At 35.3% G+C, this 18,202-nt stretch overlaps 1 protein-coding gene and 1 long non-coding RNA gene across 3 annotated transcripts; both read left to right on the top strand.

The window, feature by feature from the left end:
• The first annotated feature begins 3,949 nt into the window (after positions 1-3,949).
• Positions 3,950-9,709, top strand: LOC138141329 (uncharacterized). 2 transcript variants are annotated; one of them, XR_011163090.1, is made up of 5 exons: positions 3,950-6,666; positions 8,911-9,051; positions 9,115-9,255; positions 9,316-9,463; positions 9,524-9,709. It is a non-coding gene; the product is annotated as an uncharacterized lncRNA (long non-coding RNA). The 2 variants fall into 2 exon arrangements; XR_011163089.1 differs by lacking the exon at positions 3,950-6,666 and having other exon boundaries at positions 8,888-9,051; positions 9,524-9,664.
• Positions 9,710-12,113: 2,404 nt separating this feature from the next.
• Positions 12,114-13,527, top strand: LOC138141317 (alpha-ketoglutarate-dependent dioxygenase alkB homolog 4). The gene has a single exon (XM_069062049.1). It carries the CDS (start codon positions 12,531-12,533, stop codon positions 13,470-13,472), a length of 942 nt encoding a protein of 313 aa, XP_068918150.1. The 5' UTR covers positions 12,114-12,530; the 3' UTR covers positions 13,473-13,527.
• The last annotated feature ends 4,675 nt before the right edge of the window (positions 13,528-18,202 follow it).

Here is an 18,202-nt window from a genome sequence, read left to right as displayed (position 1 = left end):
GCGTAGACAGAAAGTACATAATAATGGGGTTTTCCAGAATTTTAAAAATACAGGACCGGCCGGCCGTAAGCCACTAAACAATTATAGTCTTAGTTGTACCGTTCAAGAAATAACTTATGTTGTGTAAAGTGAATTCAGTGCGTTAATTTTACTCAATATGTCAATGGTTTGGGTCATTTGACTTATCAGTCTGAACAAATTATTCTTAATGTGCTGGAATATTTGTTGCCAATACTGGTGAATCATCTAGTGAATTTGATTCAGATGACGATTAATTTTCTATTTGTTTATGTAAGTATTTTATTGTGGTTCAGCTGTTACAAACTTGTATATTATTTTTATATGATATGTAAACTAAATTTTAAACAAATAAAAAACTTCTTCAAGTCCTGAGGTTTTGGCCACAGTTCCCAGAACACTAGCAGCATTTCCTCTTTGGATAGCAATACTTATTCTTTGCTGGAAATAGCTAGGGGACTCGGAAACACCAGATTTTTCAAGCAGCAACTTGCTTATATCTTTAAAAAGCTCTTTAGCATCTGGGCTCCATGGGCCAAAGGTTTCTAACGAAAATGCGACAAAATTATGATTTTCTTTAATTGTACAATATTTGCCGTGTTTTAATTTTTCGGCTGAAAGAGCAGCGGAACCTGATTTTCTTGAACAACCATCTAAATGTGTTGCAGCCAAGGTATCAACACATGTTACATCCCAAACAAGTGTTCTACCACGTTTCCAAGGAATTAAAGTAACCCCATCTGGTCTTTTACCATCTTCACGAAGCAATCCGTAAGGTTCAATAATACAAGGAATGTTGACTGAAGAGAAGGTACGCTTTAAAATATCATTTAAGGCACTGTGGCGTGGAATTCTACCAGCACTTTTTAAACACGAAAGACCATGATGACCCCATTTATCCACCTGAGAGCCACAAATGCAAATGTGTGGATGACAGATTTCAGATCCAATTCTAAGAGCAACAGCTATTTGAAGTGTTTGACGGTCCAATAAAGTACCAAGGTTAGAAGATGGTAGAGCTTTTAACCAGGCTCCAGATTCCAATTCAGAAACAGCTAGCAGTCTTGCTTTATTGCAATGATCAGAAGAATCCAAAATTTCATTAAACTTTTTGTTGATAATTGGAGCATCCCATAGTCTTTGCAAATTAGGTGAATCAGGTATCTCAATGCCGGGACAGAGGAGCTTCCAACAATCCAGAGCTTCTGACAAATATTTGATCTCAAATGTATTGTTTAAAGGAGAGAGTATACATCCGATGAGAGCAATTGAAGAATGTATTGAAGCAAGGAATGCAACTGAAGATAAATCAGTCACTGAACGGATACCTAGTCCACCAAAATCCAATGGAAGTGATGCTTGATTCCATGAGTTTGAAGATAATTTAATATTCAAAATTTTTTCCAAGGTTGATTGAATTTTTTCATCAAAAGCTTTACAATAATTTTTGAATTTCCAAAAAGGACAGCAACGAAGAAAATAATTAAGTTTCGGAATCCAAAGACAATGACGTAGCAGAAATAAAGCCATATGAGGTTTTATGTTTTCGATATTTTTCACTAACAAGTCGAATTTTTCCAAAATTGTTGAGAAAAAATTAGGCATTGCATCTTCAAATAACGGCGAACCAAGTAAAGATAAATCTTCTGCAGAGGTCTTTCTAATATCTGGAGAAAGAGATTCAAATTTCTTCAAAATGTCGATTTTGCGTTCTTCAGAAACATCAGGAGAGAGGAATAATTCACATTTAGAGTAATTCAATGATAACCCAATTTTTTCAAATTCAACTATAATGGTTTCCAGATCTTTTAAAACAGTTTCAGCTGAACCTCCTAAAGCGCCATCATCCAGATACCAAACATTAAGGTGCGACGAAAGTCTTTCAATGGTCGGGTGAATTGATAAGCTGAATATAGCAGGACCAAGGGGGTCGCCTTGTTGACAACCAACTTGGGAATAAATTAAATTTCCATTGTAAATCAGATATGAAGGAGAAGAGTAACATTGCCATAAATAAGGATAAATCAGGGGAATCTTGTTGTTAACCATTAACAGCAGTGAGTCACGTTCAACAGAATTAAAAGCATTTTTAACGTCAATCTTCAAAAAAACTTCGGCTGAATAGTTTGTTAAATATGATCTTACGGAATGCACAGCTGCTTCGCAACCACTTCTCGTACCGAAACCAAGTTGTTTTGGTTTAAGATAATTTGAAATCTCTCCAGAAAGATAATAACATCCTAATTTCGATGCAAGGCGTCTAAAAGTTGATCCAATAGCGATTGGGCGTATTCCACCATCTTTCTTAGACAGGGCGCATAAAGAAGCTCCATAGATAAAAGGTGTAAAATTCGAAATTATTTTCCCAGAGAACATAAAATTGCATAAACGTGTTATTTCAGACAGCAAACGTTGGCCAGCATCACATGAACTTTTACCAATTAAATCTTTTAGATGTTGTGGTCTTATGCCATCTAAACCAGCTGAAGAACCATTCGGAAAAGACATTATGGCTTTAAAAACTTTATCTTCAGAAACTGATAAATAATCAACATTTTCATTTGGTGCTTCAGGTAGATTAAGTGGTCTAGAAGGAGGAGGATGTTTTTCTTCTAATTGAGCAAAAGTATCTGAGTTGTTTGCTGCAAAAACATCTGACGAAGAAAGTAAACGAATAGCTCCACGGATGTCACCATCGCTAATTTTATTCTCTGCTGTTTTGTAAACGGAAAATTTTGAATTCTTTTTTTTAATAAATGTATTAGGAACTTCATAATGAGAGATGTTTTCCTTTACTTTTGAAGTCAAAGATTTATCCTTTAAATTTTTAGTTGAAATATTCAAAATCCTATAAGAAAATAGAAAAAGTTCTTCCCAAGCATTCATCGTATTAAGGTTAACACAAGCATTTATCACGGAAGATAGTTTGTTTGCAACTGAAATTCGTGCACCTTTAGGAATTCTTTTGAGTACGGGAACATTAGATTTAAAGTTAGCAATTCTTTCTTGAAAACTCTTACATTCTTCAACCGGTGATATATTAACAAAAGATTCTTTATGGCATCGGGAATTGTGAATTTTTAAACCATGAGCGTTAACAAAGGTTCTTGAATTTGGACAAATCTCACATTTATTATTAGAAGAACAAGTTGTTGTAACAATAGAGCTATTCGAGTGGCTTTTTCCAAGATGTATGTTTAATCCACGTTTTGATAAAAATTCTTTATGGCAAATGTCACATTTTAAACAAATTTTCTCACTTTTGTTAAAACTTTTGTCAAAAATCCAGGAAGATTGTGAAGATTGTTGTAAATCAAAAGAACTCGACGGACCTGCATCAATGATGTCTTGTGTAGACACTTTGAAATTACGTAAAGCATCCGAAGTTCCACTTCTCAAACGACTACTTCCAAGATATGTTTTTTTAACTGGAGAAAAATTTTCACAACTTGACACTGACATTAATTATTAATTACTTTAAAGTATACATGTAATGGATACTTTATTAATTACTCTTATTTCTTGATTTAGTAATCTTATTTCTCAAATACAAAATTTCCCAATACAAAATCAACAATCTCTTAACATTTTTTTGGTCACTGATCGCAAAATGTGTTTTAATTTTTTTTTATTTGCGGATACTTTAAGGTCTCTTTCTTTTGCTCGTCGATAAGATGGTGAAAGTACGACGTGGTACCAATTTTATGTGAACAGAGGGATTACTACTTTACAGTACCCACACAATGAAAACTTGCCGCTTTCGTAATTTACGGCGTTTTGAGTTTACAACTTTACCCAAGATTTAAAATGAATGGACTATAACGGGTGACTATTAAAATTTTCACTTAGGGTTGGCTATGGCTATTCTTTGTTTTCCGTTGCACCTTAGACACTGACAAGTTTGACATTTCAATAAATGTTTTTTCTTTTAACATTTGTCGTTCGTTCTTGCGTGTGTCTAAAGTAACAGAAAAAATAAAAACTCGTTCAAAGCCAACTCCAAGTGAAAATTTTAATAGTCACCCGTTATATCGTTCATTCATGGATTAAAACCAAGCAGTTAAAAAAGTTGCTGACATCATAACTTTTTTTCACTAAGTGATACTTCTAACACTAAAATCAATGAAAAATAGTCAACTTTTTTAAATGAAATTAAAAAAATTAAATTATTTTACCTTGAAAAGGAAAATCCAACGTGAATGGACTTTAACTACATGGTTATTATAAATGTTTGTAGTCGAAGTAGGCGTAAAAACTGAATGTAAAATTTATGGTTGCCGCTCCACATAGAAAACATCAAAATGATGTGAATAAGTGAGTACGGTGTGTACACATTTAACGATGTGTTCACACACAGGGATTAAATTGGGTGCAAAACAACTCAATATTTTTAGGATGGGTTGCAAAACAACTTAATTTTTTTGGATTCAATCGTTAATTAAAAAACCGCACCGCACTTTTCACCTAAAAAATGACAGACAGCGACAAAAATTGACAGTTCACATGAAAGCGGCAAAAATGTAATAACATGGGCATGGCCTGCTTCGGCTACAATCATTTATAATAACCCTGTACTATCTATATCCGACTAAATGAAACCTCTTGTGTAATTACAGTCCAATATTATTCGTCGCTAAAAAATGACTAAAGTATCGAAAGTGACAACGTTTGAAACGAGCGTCTAGCTGCAGGGATAAACCCTCCAATAGAAACGTGGGATGGTTGGAGCATTTAAAATTTGCCGCCAATTGACTGTGATAGGGTGTGTTTGCAGTAGTGTGGTACAGATACAGAGTGCATGAAGAATTGAAAAGTGGTATAGGGTGCAGGCTGCATGCATTTCGGTAGCTGGTGGTAGGCCGCTTTCCCTCTTCCGTTGAGTTTGTGATATTTATTGCGTCTGTGAATATAGTGCGGTACTGTTTAATGATTCTTAGCTATGCTGGCTAAACGTAACAATACCAGCAGGGCAATACGTACAGGGTACAGGGTTATTATTATTATAAACGATTGTAGTCCAAGTAGGCTTAAAAACTGGATAAAATCTATGGTTGCCGCTCCATATGTATAAAAAACATCAAAATGATGTAAATATTTAAGTGAGTACACACCGTTCATACCCAGGAATTAAATTAGGTGAAAAACAACTCAATATTTTTGGATTCAATCGGCAATTTAAAAAAATAAATAAAATCTCATCACCGTACTTTTCACCTAAAAATGAACTGACAGCGACAAAAATTGACAGTTCACATGAAAGCGGCAAAAAGTTCATAACATGGGCATGGCCTGCTTCGAATACAATCATTTATAATAATTACTCACCCTGTAGAAATGTTACTAAAACTTTGTTCATTGAAATTATCGGGTAAAATTTGTACTCGCGCATGCGCATTTTGTTCTAGATTTTCATTGGAGGGTTTATCCCTGCAGCTAGACGCTCGTAGGCTCGTACATTTGAAGAACATATGTTACGCATGATACGTTTTACTCTGGAGTGCGTTCATAAAAGAAAAAGCGGTGTGGAGTGCGCCCAGAGTGAACCCAAAGGTGCGCTTGGGCGTGACACATTTATGAACGGTTTTGCGGCGTTACTGAGTGCGTTTAGCTAATAGTATATATGCCGTTCACGATTATTTTAAACACGCAGTAGGCCGCGATATTTTTTTGTTAGATTGGCGTCAGGTCCTGTCATATGACGTTTCGTTTTTAAATATTCGCATTGTTGTCAATTCCGTCATTAATTTAGTTAATAAGAATTTACCCAGAACTGCCCTACAAATATGTATGTTTCATTTCAATTTCGTATCCCACCTCCACCCGGCGGCACGGCAATTTTGCCGGAGTACATACACTATTACGGATAATACTATCAAGTAATAGTGCAGTGCTTATCAACATAATTACCGGCGTCTCGCCTCCACATTTTGACTTTTTTGTGTTTTATGTTCTGTGTCAATGTTAAGGAATTTCCTCACGATGTGACACGAGTATAATAATATACCTTTTTGAATTTCAACCACCAATGTGTTCTCTAATGCGTTCAATTATTTAAAAAATGTAACAACTTGGGAGCAGTGTTCGGTTGATTTATAACCTAAAATAGATTTATTAAGACAAATCACAATACTGCCAACTAAAATGTCAGATTTTCATAGATAGTCCGAATTTGAAATAATCGTGAATGGTTTATATTAAGTATAAAGAACGGTAATGACAATGTACGGATCGAAGACAATTGTTTGGAGGAGGAGCTTGCGACGACTCCAATATTGTCTGAGATCCGTACATTGTCATTAACGTTCGTCATGCTTATGAGATTTTTTGCGCGATTGAATATTTATTACAAAACATTCCTAACTACATAGAATGCAATGCAATACGACGCCCTTCACATCGTGTTGCCACAATGTCGATTTTTGTATCGCGTTTCTAAGGCAATCTGCAAACAACTACCGCCATTGCAGTTTTTGTGCGCAAATATCGCCAGTTGTGTTGAAAAACAAGCAGTAAAATGAGTGATATTAGTGATTCCGAAAACGAAGTGGATATTGTAGAAGAAACTTTGAATGTGGGGTGCGTCACAAATAAAGAATTTTTGAAACTAACGACCTCAACGTGTAATTAAGAAGACAAGGAAAATGTGTGGTATGAAAATTTTGATAATAAAAAAAAAAAAAAAATGTTGTTACACAGTCTATGACTGGTGTACAAATCTATGAGGGGCGTGATGAGCAACTCAATAGACCGGGACCAATGGCTTAAGCCTGGATTATAGTGAACATAACAGAACCGTAGCCGGATCCGCTTTCCGTACCGTAAAGTTAAACTCTGTGCCAGGCAATGAAAGCTATTATAGTGACCGCAGACCGTGCCGCATCGTATTGTTACCGTCCGAAATTTCGCCAACTTTTTGAACGCAACAGAACCGTAGCCGCATCCGCTTTCCGTACCGTAAAGTTAAACTCTGTGCCAGGCAATGAAAGCTATTATAGTGGCCGCAGACCGTGCCGCATCGTATTGTTACCGTATGAAAGTTCGCCAACATTTATCTTATATGGGACGGGTACCTACGAAAATGGCCTTGAGCTGTAACAAATAGCCAATCAGAATGCAGAATGTGAGAGTGGAGTGGCAGTGCCTATGGCATATAATGAGTAATCTGTCCTATGGTGCCGACAGCACAGCCCACAGCCCGACAGTTGTTAAAGAAACAAAGGGTAAACTGTTTGACATCGGAAATTCCCGTCAAAATTTCTAACCTAGTAACCAGTAACCTATACCTATTAGTTATTTATTTAACGAGTTCGTGTGTAATTTTGGCTTTTTTTGGCATGAGTGGACCAGTTTAAAACTCGAGTGAAACGAGAGTTTTAAAGGTCCACGAGTGCCATAAAAAGCCAAAATTACACAAGAACGAGTTTAATACAACGTTTTTTTGTTCGACGAGCCCCTTAAAGGTTCCATATCGCTAAAAATCTTTAAAATTAGCTTGACGTTTCGTTTTGACAAGTTGTCAAATTTATCAAAATCCGTTCACACAGGAGAAAATTCTCAAATTCTGACAGTGTCGAACAAAAATAGTAGTTTATTTAATGAGTTCGCGCGTAAATTGGGCCTTTTTTGGCACGAGTGGGCCATTTTAAACCACGAGTGAAACGAGCGTTTTAAAGGCCCACGAGTGCCAAAAATGGCCCAATTTACACACGAACGAGTTGAATACAAGGTTTTTTGGTTCGACGAGCCTCTTAAAAGCTCCAAATCGCTTAAAATCTTTAAAATTAGCTTGACGTTTCGTTTTGACAAGTTGTGACATTTATCAAAATCCATTCACAAAGGAGAAAATTCTCAAATTCTGACAGTGTTGAACCAAAAAATTATTTTATTGCCACGAGGTATATTTGTGGCTATAACAAATAACTAAAAAAGCAGGTTACTTTAATTTAACATGAGTCGTGGTAAAATTGTGGCAATATTGTTAGAATCTATTATCTTATATTATTTACGTTTTTTTTTAACTTTTATAGAACAACCAAACCTGGGCACATTGATTAATCTAGTTGCGCTCGTTCCGAAATCTTGCCTTCTCTCAAAATAAAATCTTACTTTTAACACTTATATCACTAAACTAAACAATATTTTGTACCTAATTTAGAATTTATCATACTCTCGTCTCAAAAATGGATTACTCCCTAGGATTTAGGGATCCAATCAGCTTTAGTTAGGTTTTCATTTCCACCGGGCAATATGAAAATAACTAGTGATTTAACCAACCTAACAACTGCAATTTTGATTTTGACAGTCCAAATGTTTTTTGAATGGACTTTATGCGAGAACAGGCATGGGACGAAATAGGAAGGACCTTATCTACTGAATATAACATTTTAGTGGGAACGCCTCATCAGCAACAATGACATACGGCAATTCTATATCTGTTCCTGGAAGTTTTTCACTTCCCAACATTTTTATTTGCTTTGCTAAATCTGTCAAATATTTACTGGTATTAAATAGGTATTACATAAATTATTATTAATATTACTTTATGTCTTCTGGGATCTCTCTGGCTTCTCAACAAAATACCAGTTGGAATAGCATAACCTACAATATTTAACATGAAATCTGTCAATACCTTAGGTAGGGGTACGGCAACGTTACGGGTCACTATAACTAGCAACGCATTTTTGCGGGGACGTTGCGATTGCGGGGAAGGGCACGGTTCGGGATACGGAAGCGTTCCAGTCACTATAATCTAAGCTTTAACGTGACTTCCGAATCACGAGATAGAATATAGCCTTTTTTTTTCGCCCTGGGTCGGAATCGAACCCACGACCCTCGCGTCCCTGAGCCGAAACGGACTCCTTAGGCAAGTTCACTAATATTATTTCATTGCAGCGGCAAGGAATGCCGACCACAAGAGCCGTGTGAGTTTCCAGAAAGTGCTAACATCTTGTCTTCAACTTCTGTCTACATAAATCAAGAATTTTCGAAACCAGCGAACTCAATATGAAATCAAGAAGACAAGGAAAATTCGGGGTGTGAACATTTTGACAATTCTAATGTCGCGGCAAGTCTGTTACTAAAATTGTTTCATTGCAGCGGCAAGGTAGGCCGACTACAAGAGCCGTGTGAGTTTCCAAAAAGTGCTGACATCTTGTCTTCAACTTCCGTCTACATAAATGAAGAATTTTCGAAACCAACGATCTCAGTGTGTAATCAAGAAGACAAGGAAAATGCGGGGTATGAAAATTTTGACAATGCCAATGTGGCGGCAAGTTTGCTAATGCTATTTCATTGCAGCAACAAGGAAAGCCGACTACAAGAGCCGTGTGAGTTTCCAGAAAGTGCTAACATCTTGTCTTCAACTTCTGTCTACATAAATGAAGAATTATTTTCGAAACCAACAACCTCAATGTGTACCTAATCAAGAAGACAAGGAAAATGCGGGGTATGAAAATTTTGACAATGCCAATGTCGCGGCAAGTTTGCTAATGCTATTTCATTGCAGCGCCAAGGAAAGCCGACTACAAGAGCTTTATGAGTTTCCAGAAAGTGCCCCCACATCTTGTCTTCAACTTCCGTCTACATAAAAATTATTATAATAATCGATTAATTTTGAATAAACTTTACTTAACGTTCTAGAACACCAAAAATTACTTACCATCGAGTTTATCGTTAGCAACGAGTAAACAGAGCTTACCATCTTGTAAACAGACGTGGTAAACAACCAAATAGAGTACAATCGCGCAAAAAGTAACCTAACTTCGTAATTTTACCAGTAAAGTCCATTCACGTTGGATTTTCTCTGCCAAATTGTTGTCACGTTGCAAGCCTGCGCCTCCTTTCCTAGTAATTTTTACATTATCGTGTTTTATTCGTGATAGAGCGATTTGACGTCTTTAATTTTGAATGTTAGTTTGACGTGTGAAATAAAGTCACAGATTTTTTAATAAAATTCTATTCCTGGGTGATTTTACCATGGCGAAAAGAAAAAAGGTTAATTTTAAAATTGGGTTAACCTTCCACAACTGACGTAATGTGACGAAACCCGCAAGCTAATACGGACTCAAGAAAAAATAGCTTCAGTTCGAAAATTAATTAGTTAGAATCCTTTAATATTTAATGTATGTATTAACATGATTATAATCTATTTACGACCTGTATTGAGCAGTTTTAACAATACAACATTATTTTAAAGGTAATGTGTACATCGAAAAAACTTAAATTAGAAAAAAATCATTAAAAATCAAAACACACCTTTCTTTTGTGGTATGCAATTGTAACAATACATTCTTGAAACGTCACAACCACAATCAAAACGTATAAGTGTCTCTGAATAACTGAAATTTTATGGCCAAATTTGTTCCATCATTTAGATGCATTCCTTACTTCCATCGCTTCCAATGAAAGAAACTTCACACAATTTCCTATTGGGTTCATTTTCTATAACTTATTCGGGTTCCTCATCAGTCATCACTGTAGTCATTAAGGGTTTTTTCACTTAATCAACAACGCAAGCAGATACCGATTAACAACTGACACTATTTTTAGTGCAAATGATAACAAAATGGATGTATTATTACCTATTGTTAATATTGTTATTCTCTAAAAACAATATTTGAAAAATGACTGTTTCTTTGCTGACAGCGAATAACATAACCTCTACACTCTACGAATGACTTGGTTACTTTATCAGCCCGTATTGGTGACATACACAGCTAAAGCATTTTTGAAGTAAAAATCACACCGCCACAATATTGAATTATTTGACCTTGACTAGGAAAATCCAACGTGAATGGACTTTATATACTTGTCCGTTTTCAGTGAGATTATATTTTTGAATTGAATCATCAATTTTTAAAAAAATAATAGGCAGAACATAGCCTAAGGGAGTCCGTTTCGGCTCAGGGACGCGAGGGTCGCGGGTTCAATTCCGACCCAGGGCGAAAAAAAAAAGGCTATATTCTGTCTCGTGATTCGGAAGTCACGTTAAGCCATTGGTCCCGGTCTATTGAGTTGGTCATCATGCCCCTCATAGATTTGTAAACCAGTCCTAGACTGTGTAACACATTTTATTTTATTTTATTTTATTATTTATTGTATAAGTGTTTTAGATAGCATTTTATCCACGCAAGAATTTTTAATCGCGAGTGCGAACGCACGAGCGTTTAATATTCTTAAGTGGATAAAATGCGATTAAAACACGAATGCAATACAACGTTTTATCCACAATTACAGCGATTTAAAATCAGAATCGCCAAAATTTCATCTCATGTCATCAAAAAATGATTTGACATTACACTCTGACAGCGGATGTCACCTCAAAAATCATTGAAATTAACTAAAAAACATGGGAGGTGTTGAATAGTCGCTATTTATTTTTGATTGTTTATCGACTCCATTTGTACAAAACGCTGTGCCAGTTGGTGAAAATGGAAGAAAGTGATCCTGTTCGATTGATTTAAGATTGTATTTTTTCATTATTCCACTAGTGGAATAAAGTGATTTCATTATTCCACTAGTGGTTAAAGTGTTACTTTATACGGTTCATAAGTGTGGATAAAACTTCAATTATAAGGTAATTGTGGATAAATAAAATTTTCATCATCGCTCTTTTCACCTAAAAAATGACAGTGACACCGACAAAAATTAACAGTTCACATGAAAGGGGCAAAAATTTTATAACATGGACACGGCCTGCTTCGACTACAAATTACAATCATTTATAATAACTAGGGTTAGGCGGAAAATAGTTGGCGCTCCCCACCAGTCGGCTACAGCGTCGCACCGCTATCTTCAAGAGTTATCTATGGCTATCTTTTCGCTGCGAGCCTGAACCGTGGATCGTTTTATAATATTGATGGTGGGAGGTATTCTTGACGCGCTCACTATTTTTCGCCTAAGTCTAATAATAACCCTGTATTTGTAATTTGCAAATGCATGGATCAGTAGTGTTGCGTCATAAACTGCCACCACAGACTGCCACTGCGCATGTCGGGTAATCTTTACCCGGCTAAAGAGATGGTTGCAGCTATTTTATGAACGCTTTCAGTGACGTCGTCGGGCGGCACACGTCCAATTATGAACGCTCGTCAACTAACCTGAAAATATTTTCAAACTCGACTATAATTGTTGAACTATTATTTAATTAACATGTCTGAACAATACAAGTGTTGTTACAATTGTTGATTTCCACAAAAATTAATTACATTTAATTCTCTCGCCTACCCCAGCGTCATTTATGAACGCGCTCCTGGTTTTACGTTGACGTATTATGAATGACATAAGTGACCTTGTCGCCTTATATTATGATTATGTTTATGTATTCTGCAATTAGTAGGTACTCGTACAACATGTAGTTTTCGCTTTGATCATCAAAATTCAGCTGTCGTAATTCTACTCGTTGTATTTGATTGTTGACCGAACCTAAAAAATTCCATACGTGTAATGTGGTGTTGATTTGTTTTGTATGTACTTGCAGTGTAGATAAACCAGTGAAATTTTAAATTAAAGAGATGGATAAACCTCGCCCTTGTGGTTGTAAAGGATGTCGAACTTGTTTACTTTGTGAAAAAACATTTGGATTAATCCCAAAGAAATTTGAATTTTCTAAAGAAAATAGTTATGTTTATTGCCCATATTGCAACAAAGCATGGCCAGGATGGAATATGGATGATTATAAAAGTCATCCAAAACATGATGGTGAACCAATAGAATATCCTGGTGTTTACATTCATCTTAATTTCTTGACTATTAATGAAGAGCTTAAGTTGATCAATGGAATAGATGATATGCCATGGACCTTGTCACAAAGTGGCCGAAGAAAACAAAATTTAGGACCGAAATGTAATTTTAAAAGAAATAAGTTGAACTGTGGAAATTTTAATGGCTTCCCACAATTTTCGAAATTTGTACAAGAGAAGTTTTGTAATATACCAATTTTAAAAACTTTTCATTGTGTTGAACAATGTTCATTAGAGTATGATCCAAGTAGAGGGGCTTCAATCGATCCTCATATAGATGACTGTTGGATTTGGGGTGAACGCATTGTAACAGTTAATATGTTATCTGATTCTATGTTGACAATGACATACAATACAAAAGTTGATCATTATAATTTACAGCATGTTAAAAATTACAGAGCAGTTTTAAATGAAAAAGGACATGAAAATGTTACTGAAGAGTGTTATCAAATTAAACAACATGAAATCAATAAAGTATATCCAATTATAAGAATTCCCATGCCAAATAGATCACTCTTGGTATTATTTAATTCAGCTAGATATGATTGGGAACATCGGATATTAAGAGAAGATGTAACTACACGAAGGGTTTGTCTTGCTTATAGAGAATTTACACCATTTTATTTGCCAGAAGGGGAAAAATGGGAAGAAGGATCGGAAATATTATTAAGAGCTCAAAAATTTTGGGACTATTCTGTTGGTAATATAATGTAGAAGTTTTTTTTCTGTAATTAATAAATGTTAAATACATATGTAAATTATTATCAAAGATTGTTTCATTCAAGGACGTTAATACTGTCAAAATACTGATAACATATAAATAGTTCATTCACTAACTTTATAACACATGCTCTTGTGTTTTCGTCATTTTGCACAGAAAGTTATGCTTATTATGGTGAAGGCAAAGTGATTAAATATACTAAAATGTACCAGTTTGTCAAAGATGATTTGTGAAAAGTAGTGATAAATAAGAAGGTTAGTTATCATTTATCATCAAAAGAGATGGAGCGGAGGTGGTGCGCCTGTTATGCCAACGCTCAAAAAATAAGGGTTCATCTAAAATATTGAATTTACAATTGTGTGCAAATAACGTACTTAATTTTAAAACTCCAGCTAGGTGTGCTGTGTATAATTTCTTCGGATGGTGAATTCCATAAATCAGGGACACCGTTAATGCAAAAAAAACTACCTAATCCTGCTGTGACAATGTGGAATGTTGAAAATGTAAAGCTTCAAACGTGACAATAGCATCACCTTTTCTACATCCATCTGCCATTTCGGCATTTTCAGCCACTGTTGACAAACCAAACTATTGACGAATTTCAAAAAAGCTTCATAAGGCCTAACCACAGGCACACCAGTATTGTAAAATTCAGCTAATTTAGTTTAGTGTACAGTGTTGACACTTCCGTTGGGACCAATAAAATTTTATTGCGCTTAAAAGTTAAAAATGTTTGGGTAAACCAGTACCTAAGTAGGTACGGTAATTGTTTGCTTTAGTTAGGTACTTGAGGAATTTCGCGTTTTTTCTGGCCAGACACCCTTAGGGCGTCCTCCTACTTCGTTTCCCACCACTCAAACCTTGTGCAAATGCCCTTGTTTTTCTCTCTTGTTGTGTTTCAAGGTCGCATCAATGTCTAGTGTAACTAAAGGGCAAGGAAAATTCATTTGCATTTTGCACAAGCCATACTTAAATCATCAGATCAGTTTAACACAGGTCCGAACTCATCCGGACTTTCGGAACAGCTCTTACATTTATGTCGTTGTGTTGTGGAAGAAACAATTAATTTAAGCTGTTCCACGAATCCATTATTAGTTCAGAATTTAAAGAGGGATGTAAAATATACCGGGTGTATTATGAAAAATCTTTGGTGCTATAACTTCCTTATTTTTTATCCGATTTTAATAAATGATACGTCAAACGAAATCGTTTTGGAAACACTTTAACCCGACATGCTATGATTTTTTTTTGACATTATATTTTTTGACAAACCGCAGCTAACTTTGTTTTTTTAAGTTGCACTGTATATTTTTTTATCTTTATTCTGATAGATGTTTATCTTCTGAATACATAAACATAAAAATAAAAAAAAAAAAAAAATTAATAAAAAAATAGAATTTCCAAAAATCAAGTATTATCTGTTTCAAAATCAAAAATCCACCAACACTGCATTCTACCTCGAAAATACAACCGACAACGTCGCCAACTTTTGTTTTTAGTGTATCTGCAAGTATCAGAAAAAAGTGTGGTTATGAAAAAAAAACTGTTGATGTCGTTTTGATTGTAATTCATCGTGTTTTTATTCTCATTTTATTATTTCACTCAAAAGGTATGATATTGTAGTTACGACCTTTTTGTACATAAAGTCGACTCAAGTTGCAAAAAACCACTTGTCATTTGCAACGGCATTTTTTCAATATTTTTAAACCAAGTAAAGGCACAAAAAGGCCAGAAAATCATAGTTTGGATTGAATATTTTCCATATAAGTACAGTTTTAAAGTAATTTCAAACGACTAATGCCATAAAATTGCTGTTGCAAATCCAAATTGGTTTTTTGCAACTTGAGTCAACTTTATGTAATAATTATTTTGTGTTACGTAAATAAACTTAACAATTCAAATTTTAGCAGGAGTTTGGGCCAACCCAAAAAAAAATGAAGCTTATTCTAGGCATTTTTTTTCTGCCAACATAATTCAACAGGTGGTGGATTTTTGATTTTGAAACAGATTATAACCATAACTTTATACTATAAGTTGCAAATGTTTGAAATTACCTCCATTCTCTCTAAGGCACATTCGACACCTTCCACTTACGCCCTTTGCGGCGTTTAATAAAAATTCTGGTGGTATTTGTTCACATACTGCTACAATAATTCTTCTTATCTCTGTTATCGGCCGGAGTCAAATAGACATTGTCTTGAATGTCCATAGCTCTCTTAGTCAGTTTGCAAAATTAGAATCCACTTTTATACATTTATACATTATTTTTTAATTTCTTCTTTTTATTATTATGCATGAGCATGGTTGTTTACATTTTCATATTCAAAATAAAAGTCTATAAAACTGAGCAAAAAAAGTTAATAGTGCGATTTAAAAAAAAAAGTTGACTAGGTATCATCTGTCAAAAACAGAACTCAAGAACAAATATTGGATCAATTCAAATTGTAGCCCATTTAAAACGATTTTGTTTGACACATCATTTATTAAAATCGTATGAAAAATAAGGAAGTTACAGCACCAAAGATTTTTCATAATACACCCGGCATAATAGAAGTAATTGTTTAGTGAAGGTTTAGGCAGATAGGTAGTCCGAAAGGGATAATTAATGAGTTGTTCGTCAGAAATACAATTTTCGGGGATGGAAATGCTTGGCTTCTTCAGTTTGTTCTTAGCGTTCTCTAGCGAGTGTAGTGTGCTCTGTGTAGAATTTAGCTTGGTTTAATTAGTATTTTGTTTGAAATGGCTGTGTGGGGCCCGGAAAATTTTGACAGTAGGTATCTTAACGCAACAAGATAATTCTCAAGATAGGGACGAGGTATTGGTTATTTCGTCGGATTCTGAAAGAAAAGAAAATAATGTTCGCAGAAAAGAAAAAAAATTAAAACTTGGTAAGTACTACGCCGGCCAAAAAATTTTGGCCGTCATTGTGTCAATTCAAAAAAAAAATGTGTAATCCGTACTTTATTGTCATCATGATTATCGTCTTGATTATGAACGTTATTGTTTGGGTGGTAAATTTCATAACTCAAAATTATTTTGTCATTTCTACTACACAGAACGTTTACCTCAGGTTATCTATGTACGATTGCTCTAATTTTGTTTATGCACGATTATATTATAATTTGACAATTATGCACAAATTTTCTTGACATAAACGTCTCTTTATGGCCCACGGATCACTTTATGCCCGTGGGCCATAAAGATATGTCAAATAAAAGTCAAAAACATTTTTGGTGAAATTAGGAAAAAAATTGCCACTTAACTTAAATTATCTAATCCCGAATGGGGATTACTCGATACTGGACACTCATTTCTGTCGCTTTCTCATCCTCGTTTATCATTTCGTTAATGAATTTATAACCGAAAATTGAAATTGGGATAATGGCTACGGGTGTTTTCAAGCCTATTTTGCGAACAGCAGAATTGCTGCAACTGACTCTAGGGAAACCGTGAAGAAAGTTTTTTAGCGAGGCTTTGTCGAAAAAAATCCCTACAGTAAGGGAAAGGCACATTTGAAATGTGCTATTGTGTCAAAAATCTATAGATCCTACTCTAGAAGTTTTGTTCCTACAGTGTTGTCGATAATCAAAGAACTTGCAGAAGATGAAATTCAACTTCCATATAAGACAACTCACATAAGGTACCTACATTTGTGACTTAAACTGTTAGTGAATGTTATTAATTTTTTTTTTATTATAATAATTTCAGAACATTACTTCGCGATATGGGTTTTACCTTTAAAAAACTTCTTGGTGGGTGGTGATCTTTTATAGGGGTCGGTTGACGTCCCCTCGATGGTCTGGCGTCGGACAGGGGCGTTTTGGCCAATGGGGGTTGTGAGGGAGGGTAGTACCGCAAGGTATACATACTACGAGGGACACCATGAGGGTGGTAGCGGAGCGCATTTGTACTATACTTGGGCCAACCAACAGATATAGTAATAAAAAAAAGGGGATGTGGCCTAGTTGCGTAGAACGATATACGCCGAAGCCTGTTTCACAATGAAGCAGATTCTTTACCATTTGTCATTCTTATAAGTCTTGGAAAAAAACTATTTTGTAATACAAATCGAAAAATGCCAAGGAAAACAAACAAACATAAACACGTGGTCAAACTCCCGAAGCGAGGTTAAAACGAATGAGATGCCGGATGCCGTCAAGTAATTTTTGTGGATGTACACTGACGGCCATTAATTTGGAAACACCCACCTAATCTAGTTTACTGGATATTTCTAATATTTGATAGTGTAAGCGTTATGTCATGAACTCATGTCACTCATGTCATCGTTGAGCGCATTCAACAGACTGTCGCAGCCGAAATTGATATGTCAATAACATTGTCAAAGTGACAAACAATTTACAATAGAAAAATCTTGGTGTTTCCAAATTAATGGCCGCCACTGTACATCAGGCTTTCGAAAATCTGCGCACGTTTTGAATAAGCCAATTGGAAGCTGCTATTTAAAATACGCGGGCACTAGGGGGCGGTTTTATTACTATATCTGTTGGTTGGCCCAAGTATAGGTACCAATTCTGGGTAAGTAACGGGTTGGATTTGAATAGCCCTACAAAGTTAAATATCTGAATATAAAAAACTAGAATTTAAGGTGCTAGTGGTAGACTATTATACCCTGAGTGCCAAGACCCGAAGACTATAAACATAGTCTTCTCATTCTCTATCTTTCATATTAAAACAAACTTCAGATGATGTGTATTTCCTCCAA

The sequence above is a fragment of the Tenebrio molitor genome, chromosome 1 (assembly GCF_963966145.1).
Source record: "Tenebrio molitor chromosome 1, icTenMoli1.1, whole genome shotgun sequence".
NCBI lineage: Eukaryota > Metazoa > Arthropoda > Insecta > Coleoptera > Tenebrionidae > Tenebrio > Tenebrio molitor.
This window is presented reverse-complemented; position numbering and strand designations above follow the sequence as displayed.